The 26357-nt window shown below is 43.3% G+C and overlaps 1 protein-coding gene across 13 annotated transcripts in view; it reads right to left on the minus strand.

Annotated features, from left to right (window-relative positions):
- RIMBP2 (RIMS binding protein 2) overlaps positions 1-26357 on the minus strand; it is a 440277-nt gene that overhangs the window by 161839 nt on the left and 252081 nt on the right. For all 13 annotated transcript variants that reach the window (XM_038762562.1, XM_038762556.1, XM_038762559.1 and 10 more), the window contains one exon: positions 18545-18634. In XM_038762562.1, the coding sequence (XP_038618490.1) occupies positions 18545-18634 (90 nt within the window). The remainder of the gene's footprint in view (positions 1-18544; positions 18635-26357) is intronic.

Genomic DNA, 26357 nt, shown 5'->3' on the forward strand with positions numbered 1-26357 from the left:
AGGGGGAGGAGGAGCCAGTAAAGGAGACTGAGATTGTACGGCCAGAGAGATAAGAGGAGAAGCAGGAGAGGATGAAGTCCATGAAGCTAAGGTTGGATAACGTGTTGAGGAGAAGGGGATGGTCCATAGTGTCAAAGGCAGCTGAGAGGTCAAGGAGGATTAGAATAGAGTAGGAGCCATTGGATTTGGCAAGAAGGAGGTCATTTACCAATAGGTAATTAGGAGAATAGTGATCCAGGAAAGGCCAGGGTTTGGGGGTTGGGGGTAAGGTAGTGATTTGTAAAAAGTTGTATTCCCGCTACAACGTAGTAACTGTTCATTCATTCAGTCATATTTATTGAGCCCGTACTGTGTGCTGAGCACTGTACTAAGCACTTGGGAGAGTACAATACAATAGAGTTGGTAGACCCGAATGCTGCCCCCAAAGAGCTCATAGGCTCATTCAAATTTCTCCATTACCCAGTTGCGAGCTTTCATCAGAGTAGTGATCGTATTATTTATTGAGTGCTCACTGGCAGCAATACTCTGTACTAAACACTTGGAAAGCATGGAAAGCATGAGGCAAAAGCTTTGTCTACAAGATTGGGGGCCAAATTGGATTTTCATAGCTCTAAGTTATTCTTCAAATTTTTTTTTCTCAAGGGCTTTCCCAATTGTAGTGAACTGTAAGACAACAGCAGTCTAGAATTGCATTTTCTTTGAGAATTAGTCATTTTTTATAAACCTCTGGAATGTTTGATGAAACTCTAGGTGGGTTGAAGAATCCATTAGCATCCAGAATTATCAGTAAACTCTTTGTTTGCTTGCTCTGATTATTTGACCTGGATTGTTGAAGAATAATGTGACTGGGGAAAGGATAAGATAATGAGATGGTTATCTCAGTGGTGGAGGGATAAAAAAAATTAATAGCAACGAAGAAGTGTAGAAATCTATTTGAAATAAAAGCCATCACAAATTATGACAACTGGAAATACTGCACTTGGAGAAACTTCAAGAGCTTGGTTCTACATTGAAGTTATCAATGCTAGCCAAACATTTTTGGAGAGAGTATTTTGGACAGATTGCTAGCTGATCTAATAAAGCATTCTTTCAATTATATTTATTGAGCACTTTCTATGTGCAGAGCACTGTACTAAGTGCTTGGGAAAGTACAATATAACAATGAACAGACACATTCTCTGCCCACAGTGAGTTTATAGTCTGGAGGTGGAGACAGACATTAGTATAAATAAAATTAAATTAAAAGCATACCATTAGCAAAGAGTACTACCTATCCTGTCTCCTCTTTCAAAAACAGAGATCTCTTCATCCACAACAGCAGCATATAAAGCTGTTCTTAGGAGAATTGGAATCATATAAATAATCATAGATATTTAGAGTGCTTACTGTGTGGTAAACACTGAACTAAACATTTGGGAGAGTACAATACAACAGTCGGTAGACACATTCCCTGACCAAAAGGAAGCTTACAATTTATAGGGATTTACAGTCTGCAGGGCTACAGTATAATGTATTAGATACAGTACGGGCCTAGGAGTCGGAAGGTTATGGGTTCTAATCCCAGCTCTGTCACCTATCTGCTGTGTGACCTTGGGCAAGTCTCTTCACCTCTCCCTGCCCACAAAGAGCTTACAGTCTAGAGGGTGATCTACTCCTCCCTAAACTAGAAGCACACTCTTAGTTGTGGGCAACATACACCCGCAATGTTATATTTAATTTTCATCTATGGACCTGAAGAGCAGCCACGAGCCTAATTCTGTACCTATGTAAAACAGAATAATAGCATGGCATACCCTTACAGCAAGCAGGAGCTCAAAATGGATATTTCCATCTATGTCATATGGAGGATAGGTGCAAAATGACAGTACATACAGCAAGTGTTTTCTGCAGCTGCAGCACCAGATTCTGAACGTTTATTTAACGGCTCCCACAACCAGATTTATTGAGTTCTCGGAAGGTCAAGAAATATCCTCCAGGGAGCAATCTAAGGGTCACGGTCAGATAGTTTCATGTTTAGAAGAAAAATAAGAAGCGGCTTCTCTTGCTGGCTCTTGCCAGGAATAAACTTCCTTTGAATGAGGTGATGCTCTTTAGGAGATTGGCCCGTTATCACTTTCGTTCCCCGATTCTGAGTCAGCATCACCTTCTTGGTGATGCCAGGCATCAGGAGAGCACAGATGACAGTGTGCTTTGTGTAGAACCCAGCAGCAAGCCTTTTGATTGATTTAACTTCACTCTGAGCACATATTCTTTAGATACAAGGCTCCCTTTTGGAGCTTCAAGGTCAGGTTTCTGAGGTAGTGGATAAGGTAGACAGGTAGGCATACACACTAAAATCTTCATTAGGACACTCAAACAACTCTTTCTTATCAAAGATTCTTGCTGTCAGAAGCACCACTTTCCTACTTGTCTCTCAGGACATCTAATTTCTCCTTTCTTCTAAGACTGTGAGTCGCGTGCAGCACAGAGACTATTACCCCAGTGCTTAGCACAATGCTTGTAATAAATATCATCATTATTACTATGCTTTGAAATTTTGGTCCACAAACGCCCCTGCTTTGAATGGATTGGTTCCATTTGATTTGTTTACAGAGATGAGAGTTTTTCAACTTCTTTTGAGTGAAAAGCCACATTCTTTCTCTTCTGCCCTGTTTTCATTCATTCATTCATATTTATTGAGCACTTACTGTGTGCAGAGCACTGTACACAGCTCTTGGAAAGTACAATTCGGCCACTGAGACAATCCAACAATCCCTACCCAACAACGGGCTCACAGTCTAGAAGGGGAGAGGCAGACAACAAAACAAAACAAGTAGACAGGCATCAATAGCATCAAAATAGATAAATAGAATTATAAATATATAAACATCATTAATAAAACAAAATAATATGTACAAATAGACCAAAGTGCTGAGGGGCAGGGAAGGGGTTAGAGCAGAGGGAGGGAGTAGGGGTGATGAGGAGGGGCAGAGGAGCAGAGAAAAAAGGGGGCTCAGTCTGGGAAGGCCTCCTGGAGGAGGTGAGCTCTCAGTAGCAATTTGAAGGGGGGAAGAGAGCTAGTTTAGCAGATGTGAGGAAGGAGAACATTCCAGGCCAGAGGTAGGACATGGGCCAGGGGTCAACGGCGGGACAGGTGAGAACAAGGCACGGTGAGGAGGTTAGTGGTAGAGGAGCAGAGTGTGTAGCCTGGGTTGCAGATTGAGAGAAGGGAGGTGAGGTAGGAGGGGGCAAGGTGATGGAGAGCTTTGAAGATTTGAGCTTTGAGGAGTTATAGCTTCATGTGAAGGTTGATAGGCAACCACTGGAGATTTTTTTTTTGGGGGGGTGACATTCCCAGAACGTTTCTGTAGAAAGATAATCCGGGCAGCAGAGTGAAGTATAGGCTGAAACGGGGAGAGACAGGAGGGTGGGAGATCAGAAAGGATGCCGATGCAGTAATCCAGTCGGGACAGGATGAGAGATCGAAACAACAAGGTAGTGGTTTGGATGGAGAGGAAAGGGCAGATCTAGGTGATTTTGTGAAGGTAAGACCAGCGGGTTTTGGTGACAGATTGGATCTAACACCTGCCAATTCCTGATCTAATACATCAAGCTGAGATTTCACTCCAAATATCACCATCAAAACCCTATGGGATCAGAGTGTATGTTTGACATGGCACTATGTACTTTGGGCCAGTGGGGAACGGAAATTCTCAAACAATGGTAAGAGAAGCCATGAGTGGCCAGAGCCATTATTTTGAGACCTGCAGAGGGGCCTGCTGGCAGTTTGTCTCAGTGTCAGAAAAGGCACTGCTATCGATTCCTCCATACAAGATCTTGGTTCTGACTTCACATCTGGACCGAGGCCGGTCCATCATTTACAACAGGCAGCTCTCATCACCCTCACCATCCTCCTTCTCTGTGGAATTTCAAACTTTTCTGGCTTTAACTAATTGTTGCTGCTGCAGCTGAAAATCATGTGATAATGACCATAAATAAAGTCCACTGGAATTCTACTTTCCCTATGCAGAAACACTCTAGGTTTGTGGATGGGGGAATCCAGGTGGACCTCCATATAATGTCATTACATTGTGCGAGGCCTAGTAGTAGCGGTAATAGTATTTATAAAGCATTTACTATGTGTAGGGCACTGTACTAAGTGCTGGGAGAGAAAACGCGGCTGGGAATTAGACCAAGTTCCTGTCCCTTGGGGGTGGTCTCAATCTAAGATGGTTGAGTTGAGCCAGTTATTCACTTTTGCCCAACATCCCTCATTGCAAGGAAGCTTACAGCCCTGAAAGCCCCTGTTGGTCTTCTATAGTGGTCGATGCTACTCTGCTTTTATCCATTAATAGGGCAGTCACTGATAGTACTCAAGAATATCGGCCCCTCCTCTGCTGACCCCCACACATCCCATCCACTCTACAGGACAGGGCTCGGGCCAACTGATAACCAGACTGTCCAGTATAAAACCTGTCAAATGGCCACCCAGCTCATTCCAGTGGAATAAGCAAAATAAACTCAACCGCACACAACATCCGGCCCTTCAGCTCTTCAGCTCTTTTGTAAATCTCCTGATTCTCTACTATTTCCCCATCTATAATTTATTTGAATGTCTGTCTCCCCCTGTAGACTGTAAGCTCCCCGAAGACAAGGATTGTGTCTACCAACTCTGCTTCACTGTACTCTCCCAAGAGCTTAGTACAGTGCTCTGCACACAGTAAGACCTCAATAATCAACCAATTAATCATATTTATTGAGCGCTTACTGCGTGCAGAGCACTGTACTAAGCACTTGGAAGAATATGACACAACAATTTAGCAGACACATGCCCTGCCCATAATGAGCGTACAGTCTAGAGACAACCTTAATAAATACCACTGGTTGATTGAGTGATTGAGATTGAGCCTCACTGTGGCGTATTTATTTTGCACTCCACTTCCCTGGGCTGAGTCATTCAGGAGTTCCATTTATTCAGCACCAACATTGTTCCAGCCACTGCCAAGTAACCCTGGGAAAATCCTAGTTCTCAAACTCCTGGGACTGGCTTTATGACAGAAACTGATCTGCTTAGTATAGGCCTCTGACCACAGTAAGCACTTTATTCCAATAAATAAATACCAGTCCCTATCCCACATGGAGCTCACAGTCTAAGTAGGAGGGAGAATGGGTATTGAATCCCTATTTTATAGTTAAGGAAACTGAAGCACAGAGAAGTCAAGTGACTTGTCCAAGATCACACAGCAGACAAGAGGCAGAGCTGCAATGAATAGCCAGGTTCTCTGACTCTCAGGACCAGGCTCTTTCCACAAGGTCGTGTTACTTCCCAGACTTGCTTCTCCTTGTGGGCAGGGATCATGCCTACCAACTCTACTGTATTCTTGATTCCTTAGTACAGTGCTTTGTATTCAGTAAGTGCTCAATAAACAATCATTGATTGTTTCCACAGAGGGTCCAAGGTCTCTTTCCACAAATAATGGTACTTAACCTTTTTCCCCCATCTTGCCATTCGAATTTTAAGCATCTGGAGGTGTTCAGAAACTAAGGTTCCCTATGTGGACTTGGGAAAGCGCGTTTGGGAATAGCTGTGTGTGTCCCTTGGGTGCCTAGCCCATCGACTTAAAGCAAAACTTTCTTTACCTCAGAGGGCTTTCCCCAACCTATATCTCTGTGCTCGTTCAAGATAGGCCCTTAAAAACGCCAACACTTATTCTGGGTGGCTGGTACAAAACACTCACAAAACGTGAACACAATTCTGTCCTCTGCAAGCTGTCAGTTTAAGAGCATAAGGGACACATATTAAATTAAGGGACATAAATTAAATTACATACGGTGTACATCAAAATGTCATAGCACACAGTGGAAAAGGCAGTTGACCCAGATAACTGACTAGTTATTTTACTTGTACATATCTATTCTATTTATTTTATTTTGTTAGTATGTTTGGTTTTGTTCTCTGTCTCCCCCTTTTAGACTGTGAGCCCACTGTTGGGTAGGAACTGTCTCTATATGTTGCCAACTTGTACTTCCCAAGCACTTAGTACAGTGCTCTGCACACAGTAAGCGCTCAATAAATACGATTGACTGATTAATTGATTGATTGATTGATAGTAAACAGACTTGGTGGGATGAGAGCACCAAAAAGATTTGGCTCCGTGGCTTAGTGGATAGAGCACGGGCCTGGGAGAAAGAAGAACCTGGGTTCTAATCCTGATCACCACTTGTCTGTTGTGTGACCTTGGGCAAGTCACTTCACTTCTTTGTGCCTTAGTTACTTCATCTGTAAAATGGGGATAAGAGTGGGAGCCCAATGCTCTAATGGGTGTAAAGGTTATGCTACTTACTGATATTGAGGTTTCCAACAGTGAGTGCAATAGTTGGCTGATAAAACCAATGCATGACTGGTCATCTCATCCACAAAGTTTGCATGCAGGCATTACCCCTTGATATACTGTAGCTGTTTGTGGGCAGGGAATGTACCTGCTTTTTGTTATACTGTACTCTCCCACATGCTTAGTATACTGCTCTGTGCACAGTAAACACTCAATAAAAATGATTGAATGAATTTTGGCTAGATTACCTAAAAATCCTCCACTGTTTTCATGTTGCCAAATTGTACTTTCCAAGTGCTTAGAACAGTGCTCTGCACACAGGAAGTGCTCAATAAGTACGATTGAGTGAATGAATGTCTTCCTTTTCATGCGGCAATTTTCTTCAAGGTTCTGTTCCAAAACAGTTACTCCATTTCTGACTGGCAAAATCTTGGCTGATCTGTCTTCTGAACCTGTCTCCCAGCTACCCCTTGCTGTGCTCTTTTGCCTACATTTTTTTCCTTTACTGGGTATTCAGATGATTTCTTCTGTCCACCCCTTTATTTACTATTCCCATTTCAGCTATTGGGGTGCCTTGCTGTCATCCATTGTCTTCACAAATCCGATCCAGCAAAGTTGTGCTTGTGACAGACGTAGCTTTAGGTTTTCCCTGATTAAGTCCTCTTTTCCCCAGCTCGCTCTCCTTTCTGTGTCATCTCTGCACTTGAATCTGTGACCTCTGGGCATTTGATATTTGCCCTAACCCCACAGTACTTATATACATATCTTTAAATTATGTATTAGAAATTATTCATTTATATCGATTTCTGTCTCCCCTCGAGACTGTAAGCTCGTTATGGTCAGGGAGCATGTCTGCTAATTCTGCCGTATTGAACCCTTCCAAGCACTTAGTAAAGTGCTCTGCACTCAGTCATTGCTCAATAAGTGCCGTCAATTGGTCGACTGCCTGTTAATAATAATAGTGTTATTTGTTAAGCACTTACTAAGTGACAGGCACTGTACTATGTGCCAAGCACTGGAATCAATACAAGATAATCAGGTTGTACACAGTCCCTGTTCCTCAGTTTAAGCAGGAAGGAGGGCAGGTATTTCATCTTTTACAGATGAGGAAACTGAGGCATTTATGTGATTTGCCCTATGTCACAATAGCGGGCAAGTGGCAGAGGAGAGATTAGAACCCATGTCTCCTGACTCCGAGGCATATGCACTTCCCACTAGGTTATTTACAATCTTGTCAATCAATCAATCAATCAATCAATCAATCATATTTATTGAGCGTTTACTATGTGCTGAGCACTGTACTAAGCGCTTGGGAAGTACAAATTGGCAACACATAGAGACAGTCCCTACTCAACAGTGGGCTCACAGTCTAAAAGGGGGAGACAGAGAACAAAGCCAAACATACCACCAAAATAAAATAAATAGGATAGAAATGTACAAGTAAAATAAATAAATAAATAGAGTAATAAATATGTACAACCATATATACATATATACAGGTGCTGTGGGGAAGGGAAGGAGGTAAGATGGGGGGATGGAGAGGGGGACGAGGGGGAGAGGAAGGAAGGGGCTCAGTCTGGGAAGGCCTCCTGGAGGAGGTGAGCTCTCAGCAGGGCCTTGAAGGGAGGAAGAGAGCTAGCTTGGCGGAGGGGCACAGGGATTGGGGGCATTCCAGGCCCGGGGGATGACGTGGGCCGGGGGTCGATGGTTGGACAGGCGAGAACGAGGTACGGTGAGGAGATTAGCAGTGGAGGAGCGGAGGGTGCGGGCTGGGCAGTAGAAGGAGAGAAGGGAGGTGAGGTAGGAGGGGGCGAGGTGATGGACAGCCTTGAAGCCCAGGGTGAGGAGTTTCTGCCTGATGCGCAGATTGATTGGTAGCCATTGGAGGTTTTTGAGGAGGGGAGTAATATGCCCAGAGCATTTCTGGACAAAGATAATCCAGGCAGCAGCATGAAGTATGGATTGAAGTGGCGAGAGACACGAGGATGGGAGATCAGAGAGAAGGCTGGTGCAGTAGTCCAGACGGGATAGGATGAGAGCTTGAATGAGCAGGGTAGCAGTTTGGATGGCGAGGAAAGGGCGGATCTTGGCAATGTTGCGGAGCTGAGACCGGCAGGTTTTGGTGACGGCTTGGATGTGAGGGGTGAATGAGAGAGCGGAGTCGAGGACGACACCAAGGTTGCGGGCTTGTGAGACGGGAAGGATGGTAGTGCCGTCAACAGAGATGGGAAAGTCAGAGAGGACAAGGTTTGGGAGGGAAGACAAGGAGCTCAGTCTTCGACATGTTGAGCTTTAGGTGGCGGGCAGACATCCAGATGGAGATGTCCTGAAGGGAGGAGGAGATGCGAGCCTGGAGGGAGGGGGAGAGAGCAGGGACAGAGATGTAGATCTGGGTGTCATCAGCGTAGAGATGATAGTTGAAGCCGTGGGAGCGAATGAGGTCACCAAGGGAGTGAGTGTAGTTTGAGAACAGAAGGGGACCAAGCACTGAACCTTGGGGAACCCCCACAGTAAGAGGATGGGAGGAGGAGGAGAAGCCTGCAAAAGAGACTGAGAAAGAACGACCGGAGAGATAAGAGGAGAACCAGGAGAGGACGGAGTCTGTGAAGCCAAGGTCAGATAGCGTGTTGAGGAGAAGGGGGTGGTCCACAGTGTCAAAGGCAGCTGAGAGGTCGAGGAGGATTAGGACAGAGTATGAGCCGTTGGATTTGGCAAGCAGGAGGTCATTGGTGACCTTTGAGAGGGCAGTTTCCGTGGAATGAAGGGTACGGAAGCCAGACTGGAGGGGGTCGAGGAGAGAGTTGGTGTTGAGGAATTCTAGGCAGCGTGTGTAGACAACTCGTTCAAGGAGTTTGGAAAGGAATGGTAGGAGGGATATGGGATGATAACTAGAAGGTGAGGTGGGGTCAAGAGAGGGGTTTTTTTTAGGATGGGAGAGACATGGGCATGTTTGAAGGCAGAGGGGAAGGAACCAGTGGTGCCGTGCCACATCATCCTATGTATTATTACGCTACAAGACAGATACGGCATCTGTGAATGTTCTCTCAGCCACAAAGCAGAGAAGGCCCATCTACATTCACTGTTTTAAATTCAACCCATTTGCTTAACTTTCTAACCATTCCTCCTGCTGCTAAAATTTGCTAGTAGTACCACTTACACTTTCTAAGACGAAGTTTAGAAAGCAACTTGTGCAAACCTCACCTGTCTAGAAGTGACTTTCCTTAAAAAATTCTGCAAGAGAGGGGAAAAAAAGTCTTTCTAATGTACTGCCTTGTAGTTGTAATGGTATTCAATTGAACACCTACTGAGCTCAATGTGCTGAAATAAGCACTTGGGAAAGTAAAACAGAAGCATTACCTCTCTTAGCGGTGTGTCATCCAAGCAGTAAGAGAGGTCTAACACAGATCTACTGGGATTAGGAAATCTTTCTGCAGTTTTTCGACATGATTCTCCTTCATGCAGAGTAAGGAGCCTGGGAATAGCATACTGAGTATACTAAAAGTTCCTGTTACTGAGATAAAGTGACCTAACGAGATTGTTTGAATCCTGGGAATGTACTGGGCAATTCTTCTGCTTCATAGAAGTATAAAAAACTGTGAATTCCTACTGGTTGGGGATTTCTTGCCAATTTTAAAAGTTAATTCGTAGAGAAAGAGAAAATAGCTTGGTCTACCTAGAAAAAGCCCAAGACTGGCAGTCAGGAGATTTAGTTCTGAATCTCAGTTTTGCCACGGTCCTGCTGAATGATCTTAGGCAAGTCACTTGACTTTACCGTGCTTGTTTCCTTGTCTGTAAAAACGTGGATTAAATATCTGTTCCCTCTCCTCCTTAGACTGAAAGGCCCACACGGGACAGGGACTGCATCTGATTGCATTGTATCTGCCTCACCGTAATAATAATAATAATAATGTTGGTATTTGTTAAGTGCTTACTAAGTACCAAGCACTGAGGTAGATACAGGGTAATCAGTTTGTCCCACGTGGGGCTCACAGTCTTCATCCCCACTTTACACATGAGGTAATTGAGGCACAGAGATGTTAAGTGACTTGCCCAAAGTCACACAGCTGACAAGCGGCGGAGCAGGATTAGAACGCATGGCCTCTGACTTCCAAGCCCGTGCTCTTTCCATTAGGCCACGCTGCTTCCTACATTCATTCATTACAGTGCTTGGCACATAGTAAGCACTCAACAAATATGTTAGTATGTTTGGTTTTGTTCTCTGTCTCCCCCTTTTAGACTGTGAGCCCACTGTTGGGTAGGGACTGTCTCTATATGTTGCCAATATGTACTTCCCAAGCGCTTAGTGCAGTGCTCTGCACATAGTAAGCGCTCAATAAATACGATTGATGATGATGAAATACCACAATTATTCCTATTTTTATTTGGGATTTACAGGGCTCAATAGCATCACTTTGTCTCCTTCTAAGTTTGCCTACATCATCATCAATCGTATTTATTGAGCGCTTACTATGTGCAGAGCACTGTACTAAGCGCTTGGGAAGTACAAGTTGGCAACATATAGAGACAGTCCCTACCCAACAGTGGGCTCACAGTCTAAAAGGGGGAGACAGAGAGCAAAACCAAACATACTAACAAAATAAAATAAATAGAATAGATATATACAAGTAAAATAAATAAATAAATAGAGTAATAAATATGTACAAACATATATACATATATACAGGTATATACTACATGGGAGTAGTATCAGAGGGCAGAATCACCCTTCGTTCTTGTTGCTCTACGGTAGTACATAAATTTAAACTAGGGTACCATCAGGACTTGTGGAGGGTGATTGGTGGGATTCACCAGTAGTACAGAGGGGTGTTGTCTGGGTGCTTATGGGCATCACTTAACTTCTCTGTGCCTCGGTTACCTCATCTGTAAAAATGGGGATTAAGACTGTGAGCCCATCGTGGGGCAACCTGATCACCTTGTTACCCACCAAGTGCTTAGAACAGTGCTTTGCCCATAGTAAGCACTTAATAAATGCCATCATTATTATTATTATTATCCAATACAGATAGTACGGGTGGCAGGACTATCACTAGGCACGCCTAACTCTCGGCCTTACCCACAAAGGCAGTGCCCACCAGTGAGGGTGCACCAGTGCTTGGCACATAGTAAGTGCTTAACAAATGCCATCATCATTATTATAATTAGTATTATTATTATGAAAAGGGCTATTATACACATCCTTGAGCATGGCTAAATACAAAGGTGGGATCCTTACCACAGCCAGCTTAAAGTGATGGTGGGTAGGCAACACCATTTTAAAGGGTTTCTTGCTGATTTGTTTCATTTTGTTTTTATGGTATTTGTTAAGCCCTTAGTATGTGTTAAGCACTATTCTAAGTGGTGGGGTGGATGCAAGTTAATTAGGCCCGATACAATCCCTGTCCCACATAGCGCTCACAATCGAAGCAGGAGGGAGAACAGATATCGATTCTCCATTTTGCAGTTGAGGAAACTAAGGCACAGAGGGGTTGAGTGGCTTGCCCAAGGTCACACAGCAGGTGAGTGATGGAGCTGGGATTAGAACCCAGGTCCTATGGCCCCCAGACCCATGCTTTAACCAGTTGGCCATGCTGTTTCCCTCCACACAGAGAACGAATAGCATTCATGATGACTCGCAGGTTCCTCTATTAATACTCATATCCAAGAGGGCAAGAAACAAACATCTTGCTCCTTGTGGTACTCTCCCACTCAATTGGAAACAAAAATGTTACCATTTGTGCCATTAAGAAACGTGCACTTTGTACTTTTCCCTCAGTGGGTATTTCTTTTTCCAAAGGGAAGATCCGCTCTTGCATGTTCTCCCAGACTTCCTTCTCAACCTAATTACCCCTTCCCCCTTTATAAGAGATTCACATAATCAGTGCTATTTATTGAACATTTACTGTGTTCAGAGCACTGTGCTAATTATTTGGGAGAGTATATAATAGAGTTGGTTGACATGCTCTCTGCCACAGGACCGTACGTATTTTGGGAGCTCAACAAAGTTATCCATAAGGAAATCACCTTTATAGCCTCTGAATAACATAGAGAAGCAGCGTGGCTCAATGGAAAGAGCACAGGCTTGGGAGCCAGAGGTCATGGGTTCTAATCCCAGCTCCGCCACTTCTCTGTTGTGTGACTTTGGGCAAGTCACTTAACTTCTCTGGGCCTCAGTTACCTCATCTGTAAAATGGGGATTAAGACTGTGAGCCCCTTGTGGGACAACCTAATCACCTTGTATCCCCCCCAGCGCTTAGAACAGTGCTTCGCACATAGTAAGCGCTTAACAAATACCACCATTATTATTATTATTTATTTGCATGTCAACTTCAGAGAAGAAACAGGCGAATAATTTTATGGATAGCACAATTAAAGGACCTGCAAATGCATTTCACTCTTAATTCCTGTTACTAGTAGAGGAGTACCAAAGCTGACATCAGGAAACAGGCTATGAACAGGTACTCGGGAAGCATTTCCATAGATTCCAACAGCTGTCCTGTGCATTCGAAGCATTTTTTGTGATTTTTCCATAAATCCTGAAGCTTGTGATTCTCTGGAAAGCTCTCAAACCCCTAGGCAACTTTACTGGGCCTTCACATAACCCGGGTACTTTGCACTGAGCAGGAATTTATGATCCCTAAAGAAATGGTGATTTGATGCTTGACTTTAAACCGTTGATTCTCAACTTTATTTTACTCTCCTTCCAAGGTTGAAAGTCTCACAGAAGGAAATTAAAGCACTGCCACGCTAAGACAGATCGAGGTGACTTATTTCCTTCCTTCTATCCCTCCTATCATCTCCATCTTCCCCTTTCCACCCCATCCTTGTCCAATTTTAATGTGTCTGTGATATCTGAGTCGCCTTTCTCCTTTGAAAGGGAAATACTGTACTGAGCCACAGATTTAAGTGTTTCCCGACAATACTTCTTGAACAAGGTCCTTTTCAGCAGTCAACATGGAAGGAGGCTTTAGAGTTTACTTTCTAAAAGCGGATTTCACGGATGAAGTCCGGCATATCAGGATTGTCAATTGTCAACTAGTGCCTTCGGGGACATTTTTAGAAGACTTGAGAAGCTCAATGCTTCCTGCTGGGTAAAAATGGAAGGACTTGGAGGTGGGGAGGGAGGAAGCCAAACTAAGCTACATAAGCTAGTACAAGAAATTACTAGATCTAATCAATCAATCAACCAGTGGAATTTATTGAGCACCTACTCTGTGCAGAGCACTATATTCACTTGGCAGAGTACAATATTGATGTCTATCCTCCCCTCTGGACTGTGAACTTGTTGTGGGCAGGGAATATGTCTGTTTATTGTTGCATTGTACTCTCCCAAGCACTTAGTACAGTGCTTGGCACAGAATAAATGCTCAATAAATATGACTGACTGACCGACAATCCAGTAGAATTGGTAGATGTATCACAAGCTGCCAGCTCTGATGATCAGGATACCGGGGTTCTAGCTTGGCTTTATAAGTAGGGGAACTTATTAGCTGGGGCTCTGTCATCAAGGGTGAAGTTTGGGACCAAAGCCTGTGCTAGCCCACACGGTCGACAGACTCAGCGGGAGCCCAGAAAAAAAAAAAGCAGACTAAAAAGGACAGTATTCTGTCACATCTCTCTCATTCAATTCATTCAGAGAAGCAGCACGGCTCAGGGGAAAGAGCACGGGCTTTGGAGTCAGAGGCTGTGGGTTCAAATCCTGGCTCTGCCAAGTGACTTTGGGCAAGTCACTTCTCTGTGCCTCAGGTACCTCATCTGTAAAATGGGGATTAAGACTGTGAGCCCCCTGAGGGACAACCTGATCACCCTGTAACCGCCCCAGTGCTTACAACAGTGCTTTGCACATAGTAAGTGCTTAATAAATGTCATTAAAAAAAAACCCCGCTTATTCAGACAGTTACTAAATCTTGTCGATTCTATCTCCACGGCCTCTCCAGGACTTACTCTTTCCCCTCCATCCAAACAGCCTCCACACATCTAGCCTCAACTACTGCATTGGCCTCCTCACCTACCTCTCTGCCTCCAGCCTCTCCCCTCTCCAGTTCACTCTTCACTCTGGTGCCCAGATCATTTTTCTAAAGTGTCTTTCTGGGCGCATCTCCCTATTCATCAGGTGCCTCCAATGGTTGCCCATCTGCCTCCACATCAAGCAGAAACTCTTCACCACCAGATTCAAGACACTCAATCAACTCTCTTCCCCCTTACTTTTCCTTCCTACTCCAGCTCAGCCCACACTTCCATCCTCTAATACTAACCTACTCACTGTCCTTCCCTTTCACCCCACCTGTCATAGATCCCTGGCTCACGTCCTCCCTCCTTGGACCTTCCTCCTCTACATATAGAGAAGCAGTGTGGCTCAGTGGAAAGAGCCTGGACTTGGGAGTCAGAGGTCATGCGTTCTAATCCCGGCTCCACCACTGTGGAGCTGTGTGACTTTGGGCAAGTCACTTAACTTCTCTGTGCCTCAGTTACCTCATCTATAATATGGGGATTAAGACTATGATAATAATGTTGATATTTGTTAAGCGCTTACTATGTGCCAAGCACTGTTCTAATCAGATGGTCCCACGTGGGGCTCAGTCTTCATCCCCATTTTACAGATGAGGTAACTGAAGCGCAGAGAAGTGGCTTGCCCAAGGTCACACAGCTGACAAGTGACAGGGGCGGGATTAGAACCCACAACCTCTAACTCCCAAGCCCAGGCTCTTTCCACTAAGCCATGTGGCTTCTCCATGAGCCCCACATGGGACAACCTGATTACCTTGTATTTACCCCAGCGCTTAGAACAGTACTTGGCACATAGTCAGTGCTTAACAAATAACATCATCATTATTATTATTATTATACAACAGACCACCACTCTCCTCATCTTCAAAATCTTTCTAAAATCATATCTCCTTCAGAAAGCATTCCCTAAACTCTCATTCCCCCACCCTGTTTTCCTTCCCTATTTCTTCATCCATGCACCTAGCCCCACTCCCTAAGGGCTTAGGTACTCCCCTCACCCCCCAACCCCCAAGAACTGATTCATTCATTCAATCATGTTTATTGAGTGCTTACTGTGTGCAGAGCACTGGACTAAGCACTTGGTAAGTACATGTTGGCAACATATAGAGACAGTCCCTTACCAATTCTATACATACCCTTATCCTCGGTTGGTTCCCTTACCAGCAATTTATTTTAATGTCTGTTTTCCACACTGAGCTCCTTCAGGGTAGGGATCAGGTCAACTAATTCTATTGACTGCTCCCAAATATTTAGTATGGTGCTTTCCCCAAGGTAAGCACTCAATAAATACTACTGAGTGATTGCTCCCAAGACAATCAGATTTGGGCATGTGAAATCATGGCCCACCATCGACACTGATGGTCTTGAGACCGTCAAAACGACCAACGATCCTTTGCGTGCATTTCACAATGCGCTGCAGCCCTGCCTGTATACTTGCCCGCTATGCCCCAGTGGAGACATGGTGGGCAGGGACAAGATATGTGAGTAGCTGCTCAGCGCACTATATTAACCATCAATTCCTTCCCTGCTGTCAATAGAACAGTGCTTGGCACATAGTAAGCGCTTAACAAATACCAAAAAAAAAAAAAAAAATACTGCAGACCTGAAGTCTGGCTACTGGGGCTGTTGGTTGGGCTAAGGGGGAAATTCTCTCAGCATCCATAACCAAGAATTTCAGTTCTCAAGGGTACCAAGTGGAAACCTCTTAATATTTGACCAGAAATAGCAAAACATTTTTTTAAAGACGTTAAAGCAACATATAAGCTGCTTATTTCTTCTAACACGATAGGTTTGTTATTCATTCATTCAATAGTATTTACTGAACACTTACTACTACTACTAATAATAATGATGGCATTTGTTAAGCGTTTACTATGTGCAAAGCACTGTTCTCAGCGCTGGGGGTGTATACAAGGTAATCAGGTTGTCCCACGTGGGGATCGCAGTCTTAATCCCCATTTTACAGATGAGGGAACTGAGGCACAGAGAAGTTAAGTGACTTGCCCAAGGTCACATAGCTGATAAGTGGCGGAGCGAGGATTAGAACCCACCACCTCTGACTTCCAAGCCGATGTTCTTTCCACTGAGCCACACTGCTTACTGTGTGCACAGCACTGTACTAAGCACTTGAGAAGTACCCGGCTCTGCCACTTATCAGCTGTGTGACTTTGGGCAAGTCGCTTAACTTCTCTATGCCTCAGTTACCTCCTCTGTAAAACGGGGATTAAGACTGCGAGCCCCCCGTGGGACAACCGATCACCTTGTAACCTCCCCAGCGCTTAGAACAGTGCTTTGCACATGGTAAGCGCTTAATAAATGCCATCATTATTATTATTATTACAAATTGGCAACATATAGAGACAGTCCCTACCCAACAATGGGCTCACAGTCTAGAAGACTGTTATAAGAACATTAAGGCTCGAATGGTGAATCCAGAAGGACAGTGACACCCTGCTTCAGAACATTCTCAATGTTTTGGTCATCTTGGTTTCAAATATTAACTGATTACTAATAAGGAAGCAGCAAGACTACGGGAAAGAGACTGCAAGTCAGTACACCTGGGTTCTAATCAATCAATCAATCAATCGTATTTATTGAGCGCTTACTGTGTGCAGAGCACTGTACTAAGCGCTTGGGAAGTTCTAATCCCAGCTAGGCCACTTGCCTGCTGTGTGACATTGGGCATTTCAGTTCTCTAAGCCTCAGTCTCGTCATCTGTAAAATGCCGATAAAATACCTCTTCATTCGTTCATTCGATTGTATTTACTGAGCGCTTACTCTGTGCAGAGTACTGTACTAACCACTTAGGAGAGTAAACTATAACATTAAACAGTCACATTCCCTGCCCACAATGAGTCCTTCTCCTTCATTCGTAGATTGGGAGCCCTGGGTAGGATAGTGCTAGATTTAATCTGATTATCTTTTATAAAAATGATAATAATGGCATTTATTAAGTGCTTACTATGTGTAAAGCACCGTTCTAAGTGCGGGCGAGGTAACAAGGTGATGAGTTTTTCCCACGGGGGGCTCACAGTCTTCATACCCATTTTACAGATGAGGTAACTGAGGCCCAGAGAAGTGAAGTGACCTGCCCAAAGTCACCCAGCTGACAATTGGCAGGGCCGGGATTTGAACCCATGACCTCTGACTCCAAAGCCCGGGCTCTTTCCACTGAGCCACGCTGCTTCTCTATCTATATCAGCATTTTAGCACAGTACTTGTCCCATAGTCAGCACTTAATCAATCCTGTCTTTATTATTATTATGACCTAATAGTTTGGAGGCACTGCATAAATAGTAATAAGAAGAAGAAGAAGAAGAAGAAGAAGAAGAAGAAGAAGAAGAAGAAGAAGAAGAAAAAGAAGAAGAAGAAGAAGAATAGTGATGTTCTGCTTACTATATTGCATGATCTGGCAGAATATTGGCTCATCTTTTTGCAGCTGCTTTCTTTTAATTTTGCAGTAACATTTTTTCCAACCCTCCCGTCCCCCCAAGAAACAAAACGAAACTCCCTTTGTGTTTTTTTTTTAATTTGTTCGGATCTCAGTGGAATAACCCAGCAGTATAAAACTGACGCCTAAGAGGAAGAGAAACACGAGCTTTACTAGATTGTAAACTCCTCCCTTTACTAGATTTTAAGATTCTTGAGGGCAGGGATTGTGGCTACTTACTCTAAATAAGTTCTATTTATTGTTTAACAATATGTTATTTAACATAATTCAATTTAATACATTTAATAGTGTTTAATATATTAATTTAATATAATCAAGAATTTATAAATAAATTTATAAATTAAGAATTTATAAATAAATTCTATTTATTTCTATTGGTGCCTGTTTACTTGTTTTGATGTCTGTCTCCCCCCTTCTAGACTGTAAACCTGGTGTGGGCAGGGACTATCTCTCTTTATTGCTGAATTGTACTTTCCAAAAGCTCCGTATAGTGCACTCCACAAAGTAGGCACTCAATAAATACAACTGAATGAATATAGCTCTTTGTTAACTACTAACAGCCTTCTGAATTGTGAATTTAGGAAATCCCCATGTGGGACAAGTACTGTGCCCCAGCTGATTATTTTGTATCTCTCCCAATGCTTGGCATATAGTAAGCACTTAGCACATACTACAGTTATTATTAAGAAATTTCAAACCCTCTTTTTGTCCTGAATCTCCAGAGAGTAGCAAGGGCTTTCTTCAGCTTGGTCAGGAAACAAATCCTGAAGATAGTTACCTGGTCATACTGCAGGACCCTGGGAGAAAGGTTAGCATATTGAAGTCTCAGGCGACTCTGTTCATGTGCAACATCCTTCACTTCGTTTTCCTAGAAGAGAGGAAAAGGCATCATCGTAAGACAGGATATCTTGACCGAACAAAGTAGGTTTGGGTTCATTCATTCATTCATCCATTCAATCATATTTATTGAGCGCTTACTGTGTGCAGAGCACTGTACTAAGTGCTTGGGAAGTATAAGTTGGCAACATATAGAGACGGTCCCTATCCAACAATGGGCTCACAGTCTAGAAGGGGGAGACAGACAACAAAACAAAACATGTGGACAGGTGTCAAGTCGTCAGAACAAATAGAATTAAAGCTAAATGCACATCATTAACAAAATAAATAGAATAGTAAATATGTACAAGTAAAATAAATAGAGTAATAAATCTGTACAAACATATATACAGGTGATGTGGGGAGGGGAAAGGAGGTAGGGCTGGGGGGATAGGGAGGAGGAGAGGAAAAAGGGGGTTCATTCGGGGAAGGCCTCCTGGAGGAGGTGAGCTCTCAGTAGGGCTTTGAAGGGAGGAAAAGAGGTAGCTTGGCGGATGTGTGGAGGGAGGGTATTCCAGGCCAGGGGGAGGACGGGGGCCGGGGGTCGACGGCGGGACAGGCGAGAACAAGGTACAGTGAGGAGGTTAGCGGTTGGTGTCTACGAGACCCAGGTTGGCCTGTGGAAAGAACATGGGCCTCGGAGACGGAGAAACTGGGTTCAAAGCCCAGGTCCACCACTCGCCTACTGCGGGACTTCGGCCAGCTGGTGCACAGCTTGAAACCAGTGGTCAGAAGATTTAGGTTTTATGTGTGAGGCCTTGGGGAGCTATCATCGGGCCATAATTCAGTGTGGATAAGAGAACAATGGGCTGCTTGTATAACCTGAATATACAAGAGCCAAAGGAATAGAAAAACGGCAATAGATGACTGTACTGGGGTACTCACAGGGCACACAATGGACTAGCATTTATCAAACCCACCCAGGGATCATTTTGTTCTTGCCTAATATTTTGCAAAGAAACAGAAGATTGCAGGCTAGAGTCACCTCATGAACTAGCTTTTCTTTATATATCAACTCAGACTATGGAAGTGGAGTTTTTAAAAAGAGGGAGAATTTAAGGATTGAAGTTGAAATTTATGTAGGTGTATAAGACTTTAGTATGTGCATAGGTTTACATGTATATGTAAATGGATATTATGTATGAGTATATATATATACACTTATAATAATAATGATGGTAATTGTTAAGCGCTTAGTACGTGTGGAGCACTGTTCTAAGCGCTGATTATATTCTCATACATAAAAATATCCATTTACATATTTACATATATGAATGGATACTTATGCATCAGTACATACATATGCATATATACTCATGAATAAATATTAGTTCATATATATTTGTCTGTCATATTCAAAGATGCTACTGACAGTGAGCTTCACCACCGGATGCATGGGTGGTAGAAAAGGTCAATGTGAAACCTGGATATCCAATTATACTGGGCACAAACCAAGATTGTCCTTCCTGTGATGCCAAGTTGGTTGTGTGCCTTGCCTGGGTACTTGACTTTTGCCTCATCTCACAATTTTCTCTGATATTCTGCTCAAAAATAATTGCTCCTTTCTGGATTGTAGTGTACACACTGATCTATCCGCTGCCATTATTTCCAGCTTCTGGCTGAAGCTTTGTTTTGTTACATCTGACCACGTTCTCTCAGTCGCCTTTCTTTACCTCCTCTCTGACCACTGGGAACCTTGCCAGGGCTCTGAATGGTGGCTAAGAGATCTTAAAAGAGGTTTTTGGGGGTTTTGTTTCCCTGCTCTATCCTAGCTACTTCCTTTCTTGCATCCCCAACACAGCTCAACCATCTATCAATGGTATTTAAGTGCTAAGCACAGGACTAAGCATTTGAGAGAGTACAATCCACCAGAGTGGGTAGTCATGTTCCTCATTTCTGTGTCCATGATAAAACTACTACTAATAATAACAACAAGAGTAATAATTGTGGTATTTTAGTGCTTACTAGGTGTCAGGCACTGTGCTAAGCGCTGAGGTAGATACAAGTTAGGTGGAACCCAGTCCCTATCCCACATGGATTTCACAGTATAAATAGGAAGGGGACCAGATACTGAATCCCCCTTTTATAGATAAAGAAACTGAGGCACAGAGAAATTAAGTGACTTGCCCAAGGTCACACGGCAGGAGAGTAGCACAGCCGGGGTTAGAACCGATCTTCTGACTCCCAGGCTTGTGTTCTTCCACTAGGCCAAGCTGATTCTATAAAGTAATGCTGCTGCCATGAAAGATAAATGAAAAGGAAAGGATATTATGCCTTTATGTCAAACTGGATAGCTAGAGCGCTGTCCTTTCTACTCTAATTTATGAAATTTATGGAGGATACTGTGACTAACCATCTGTACTCTCCTGAAAGACGGATCTAGCATTTTAATGAGCACAGAGTTCAGAAAGGAAGGGCGTCTGCTCTGACTGTCCCTGAAATGCAACCACTCAATGATCCACTCTAGAGACTGGCTCCGAACTAAATTGTAGGGAAGAACGGCACCTTCCCCTGTGACTATTTGCTCTGTCCCTGGAAGGGTTTTAGGGATCCCCAACTGCGAGTTCCCCCAGATCCCTAATACTGCATCTCACCACTCTTCAGTCCTGACATGGCTGCTAACAATAATAATCATAGTAACGGTGGCATTTGTTAAGTATTTGCTCTGTGTCAGGCACTGTACTGAACAATGGGATAGATACAAGCAAATCAGGTTGGACACAATCCCTGTCCCACATGGATCTTACAGTCCTAATCCCCATTTTGCAGATGTACTTAGGTACAGACAAGTGAAGTGACTGACCCAAGGTCACACTGCAGACAAGTGGTGGAGTGGGATTAGAACCCAGGTCCTTCTGATTCCCAGACCTGTGATCTATCCACTAGGCCATGTTGCTTCTATAATCAGTTGCCTTTGATGCCTAAACTGAGGAGGAAAACAATCTGGTCATTTGAAAAGAATGGAATGAAAGAGACAGAACTTCTCCCACACAGTCCCCACAAGCGTCTTCTTTGACCAGACTCCAAGAAAAGCTCCCCTACCAAAGGAAATGCTTAAAACATTTGGGACAGTACTGGATTCAATGTTTACAGCTACTATTATAAAACATCATCTTCAGTATTTAAGATATAACTTGAAACACACACAAACAGCCGGTTTGCACAAAAAAGAAAATTTTATAGTACATAATGATTAATCCAAACCTTTAGAAAAAAAGAATATTCATCCCAGTTCCCCACAATAGTTGCATCTGCCTGAAATGCAAATTTACTTTAAGGAAATTCGTGTTTCAGTAGAAAATTGGACTGCAAATTCTTGATTTGAGAAAGTAAGAAAAAATGCTATTTTAATAATAATAATAATAATAATAATAATATTGATGGCATTTGTTAAGCCCTTACTATGTGCCAAGCACTGTTCTAAGCACTGAGCCCTGTTCCATTTTCTTTAGAGGGCTCCATTTTTCTTATTATGTTTGGGAAATGCAGAATGCAATGTGGCTTTAAACATTCAAATAATAAATCACATGACTTACAGAACTCAATAGCATCACCAAGTAGGTGTTTAGGTAAAATAATAATAATCATAATAAAAAGGATCATAGATTAGTTGTATTCTTCTGACTTGAACAATAAAAGCAAAGGAGGAGTAACCCTATAACCGGAACGCTGTCAGTGGGGCTGACTTTTCTTTCAGCCTTCTATGAAACACATTTTGGATTTTGACAACAAATCTTTTGGGGGTGTTACTTAATTTGAAATTAAAGAGAGCTTCAGGTACCCCTATTTGCCACGCACCCAACCTAACGCACCACCAATAAAACTACCCAGCACGAGGAGGGCTTCTGCAAACTTAATGCAATGTGGCATTACTCAAAGTTTTACGTGGCCAGGAGAAAAAGCATCTATAGATCCTAGTGCAGGCTTACTTTCCCATTAGTTCCTTAAAACACACACGTACGGATTAGGGTCTCTGCTCCTTGGCTATTTTTAGTTCCTGGTGGATTAATTGGTTTTGTGGTCTTTCCACATTAATCGCAAAGACCTCATGTGAATGACTTCTTCGACTCTGACTCCAAACCCCCTTTGAAGACTAGAAATCGACCAGTTGTATTGTACATTTACCGTGTGGTCTGTTTCCTCCTTCTAGACTGTGAGCCCGCTGTGGGCAGGGATTGTCTCTATTTGTTGCTGAATTTGTTCTGTTTTGTTCTGTTGTCTGTCTCCCCCTTCTAGACTGTGAGCCCGTTGTTGGGTAGGGAACATCTCTATACGTTGCAGACTTGTACTTCCCAAGCGCTTAGTACAGTGCTCTGTACACATTAAGCGCTCAATACATTTGTTTGAATGAATGAATTGTACCATGGTAAGTATTCAATAAATACAATTGAATGAATGAATGAATACTACTAATAATAATGATGGTATTTGCTAAGCGCTTAACTATGTGTCAGGCACTGTACTAAGCATTGGGGTTAATTCAATCGTATTTATTTCATTCAATCGCATTTATTGAGCACTTACTGTGTGCAGAGCACTGTACTAAGTGCTTGGGAAGTACAAGCTGGCAACATATAGAGATGGTCCCTACCCAACAGTGGGCTCATAGTCTAGAAGGGGGAGACAGACAACAAAACAAAACATATTAACAAAATAAAATAAGTAGAATAGTAAATATGTACAAGTAAAATAGAGTAATAAATCTGTACAAACATATATACAGGTGCTGTGGGGAGGGGAAGAAGGTAGGGTGGGGGGGATGGGGACTGTGAGCCCACTGTTGGGTAGGGACTGTCTCTATATGTTGCCAATTTGTACTTCCCAAGCGCTTAGTACAGTGCTCTGCACATAGTAAGCGCTCAATAAATATGATTGATGATGATGATGATGATGGGGAGGAGGAGGAGGGGGAGAGGAAGGAGGGGGCTCAGTTTGGGAAGGCCTCCTGGAGGAGGCGAGCTCTCAGTAGGAGAGTAGGTTAATACAACCTTAGTAGGTTAATACAAGCAACACAGTCCCTGTCCCATGAGGGGCTCACAGTCTCAATCTCCATTTTACAGCTGAGGTAACTGAGGCCCAGAGAAGTGAAGTGACTTGTCCAAGGTCACACAGCCCACAAGTGACCAGGTTGGGATTAGAACCCATGACCTATCCACTACACCATGCTGCTTCTCATGATACCAGGTGCTTGGGAGAGTACAATAGAGTACTTAGACAAGATCCCTGCCCACAAGGAGCTTATAGGCTAGAAGGAGAAATCAGAGAAAATGACTCCCATAGTGCCCAGACTTGAGGGATAATGAAGGCATTTCGGGATCTAAAAGACTGTTCTAAGCTGCTCCTTCAGAGTTGGCATCTCGGCCTCCTCCAGGAGGCCTTCCCAGACTGAGCCCCCTCCTTCCTCTCCCCCTCCTCCCCCTCCCCATCCCCCCCACCTTACCTTCCTCCCCTCCCCACAGCACCTGTATATATGTATATATGTTTGCACGGATTTATTACTCTATTTATTTATTTATTTTATTTGTACATATTTATTCTATTTATTTTATTTTGTTAATATGTTTTGTTTTGTTCTCTGTCTCCCCCTTCTAGACTGTGAGCCCACTGTTGGGTAGGGACCATCTCTATATGTTGCCAACTTGTATTTCCCAAGTGCTTAGTGCAGTGCTCTGCACACAGTAAGCGCTCAATAAATACGATTGAATGAATGAATGAATGGGTGTCGGCAGGCTTAGGGAGAGATTGGCTGGCACGGTGGAAGTAATAACAATAATAATTTTGGTATTTGTTAAGCACTTACTGCGTGCCAGGCACTGTACTGAGTGCTGGGGTGAAAAAGCGCAAATCGGGTTGGTCACAGTCCCTGCCTCACATGGAGTTCACAGTCTTATCCCCATTTTACAGATGGGGAAATTGAGGTACAGAGAAGTGAAGTGACTTGCCCAGGGTCCCAAAGCAGACAAGTGGCAAAGCTGGGATTAGAACCCACAACCTTCTGATTGGCAGGCCCATGCTCTAGCCACTAGGCCATAGTGGGCTCCACCCTCCTCCCAACAGCAGGGATAGAGGGATTGGCAGTGGCATCTTGGAAGAGAAGTGGAGAAGTAGTTAATGTTCCTCTGGTGGAAGGTCACAACGGATTGATAGCTTGAGGTCCTTGTGAGGGTTGAAGAGGGCCTTCCCTTCTCCTCCCCTTCCTGCTCTGTCTCTGTCCTGTCCAGCACACCAGCAAGGAGCTGTGCAAGAAGCAGGGACACGGCTCAGTGAGAAAAGGGATGCTCTGGGTCCCTCAATTTCTCTAAGCTTCCAGGTGGAGAGGGAAGGAGATAGGGAAGGGGAAAGTAAGGAAGAGAGGGAGGGAAAGAGATAGGGAGAGAGAGAGGAAGGCAGGGATAGAGGGAAGGAGAGGGGAGAGAGGTGAAGAGGAGCGGGAGAGGAGGGGAAGGGGGGAGAGAAGGAGAGAAGGGAGGGAGATGGGGATAGGGACAGAGGGAAGGGGAGAGAGAGAGGGAGACAGAGGGACACAGAGACTGGAGAATGAAACAAACAGACTGACATAGGAGAGGGAAGCCAAAGGAGGAAGAGGGAACAAAGGAAAGAAATTCTGGAGGTGGGGCACAGGGGGAAGAAGCAACTAAACCATAAAAGAGAACAGTGGACAAAAGGGATGCAAGAAGGGACAAAGGATGTCACGAACAGAGTGACAGAGTAAAATGGGGAGAGGAATTTGGAAGAGAAAGAAGAACAGACAGAGACTGGGCAGACAGGCGTTAGAGAGAGAGAAAAACAAAGTGCTAGAAAACATGGCAAACGGAGAGGGGAACAGACATAATGATTGATACACTAGAAGAAATAGTGTAGGACATAAGGTCAGGAGGAGAAGAGGGGAATGACAGAGAAAATTTCAGAAAAAAGGACAGCAACAAGGAAAAGAAGACAATGTACAGCATCTCAGCCAGAGAAAACGGTATATTTTCACTAGTCGGATGCATCAAAGCATTTTATGTCAGAACCCTCTTGACCTGAAAGACAGTCAGGGAGAGAGGTAAGGAAAAAATAAACTTTGGTCCACCCATAAGAGTTTCTGAAACAAAGACATTTGAAAAATAGGTATTTTTCTTCCCTATACTTTTTACACTTTGCATTATCTCTCTCCTTATCTCTATATGTCTCTATGATATATATATTCATTCAATCATATTTATTGAGCACTTACTGTGTGCAGGGTACTGTACTAAGCACTTATATAATGTATATGCATGTTTATATATTTTTATATAAATAAGGCCCCCATGGTATGCATTGTAACAACAGGCATAGAGAGTCTGGGAATCTAAGTGGCTTGGAATCTGAAATCCTGCTAGAAATTGATATATGTGTGCGTATATTTAATCTAATACATATAATCATATATATCCAAATACATTTAATAATTCATAATGCATAATATATTTAATTTAATATAGTATCAATAGAATATGTTTAATGCCTTATTTAATAAAGTACAAATGTATCACAAACTATATTTAGGAATACATTTAATATAATTTGTAATGATTCACAATATACTGTATTTCTATTCATACATATACACACACACATGGACAAACACACACCCACACATATGTATCAATTTCTAGCAGAATTTCTGAATCCAAGCCCCCTAGATTCCTGAACACTCTATCCCTGTTATTACAGTGCATGCCTTGGGGGCC

The sequence above is a fragment of the Tachyglossus aculeatus genome, chromosome 21 (assembly GCF_015852505.1).
Source record: "Tachyglossus aculeatus isolate mTacAcu1 chromosome 21, mTacAcu1.pri, whole genome shotgun sequence".
Lineage (NCBI taxonomy): Eukaryota > Metazoa > Chordata > Mammalia > Monotremata > Tachyglossidae > Tachyglossus > Tachyglossus aculeatus.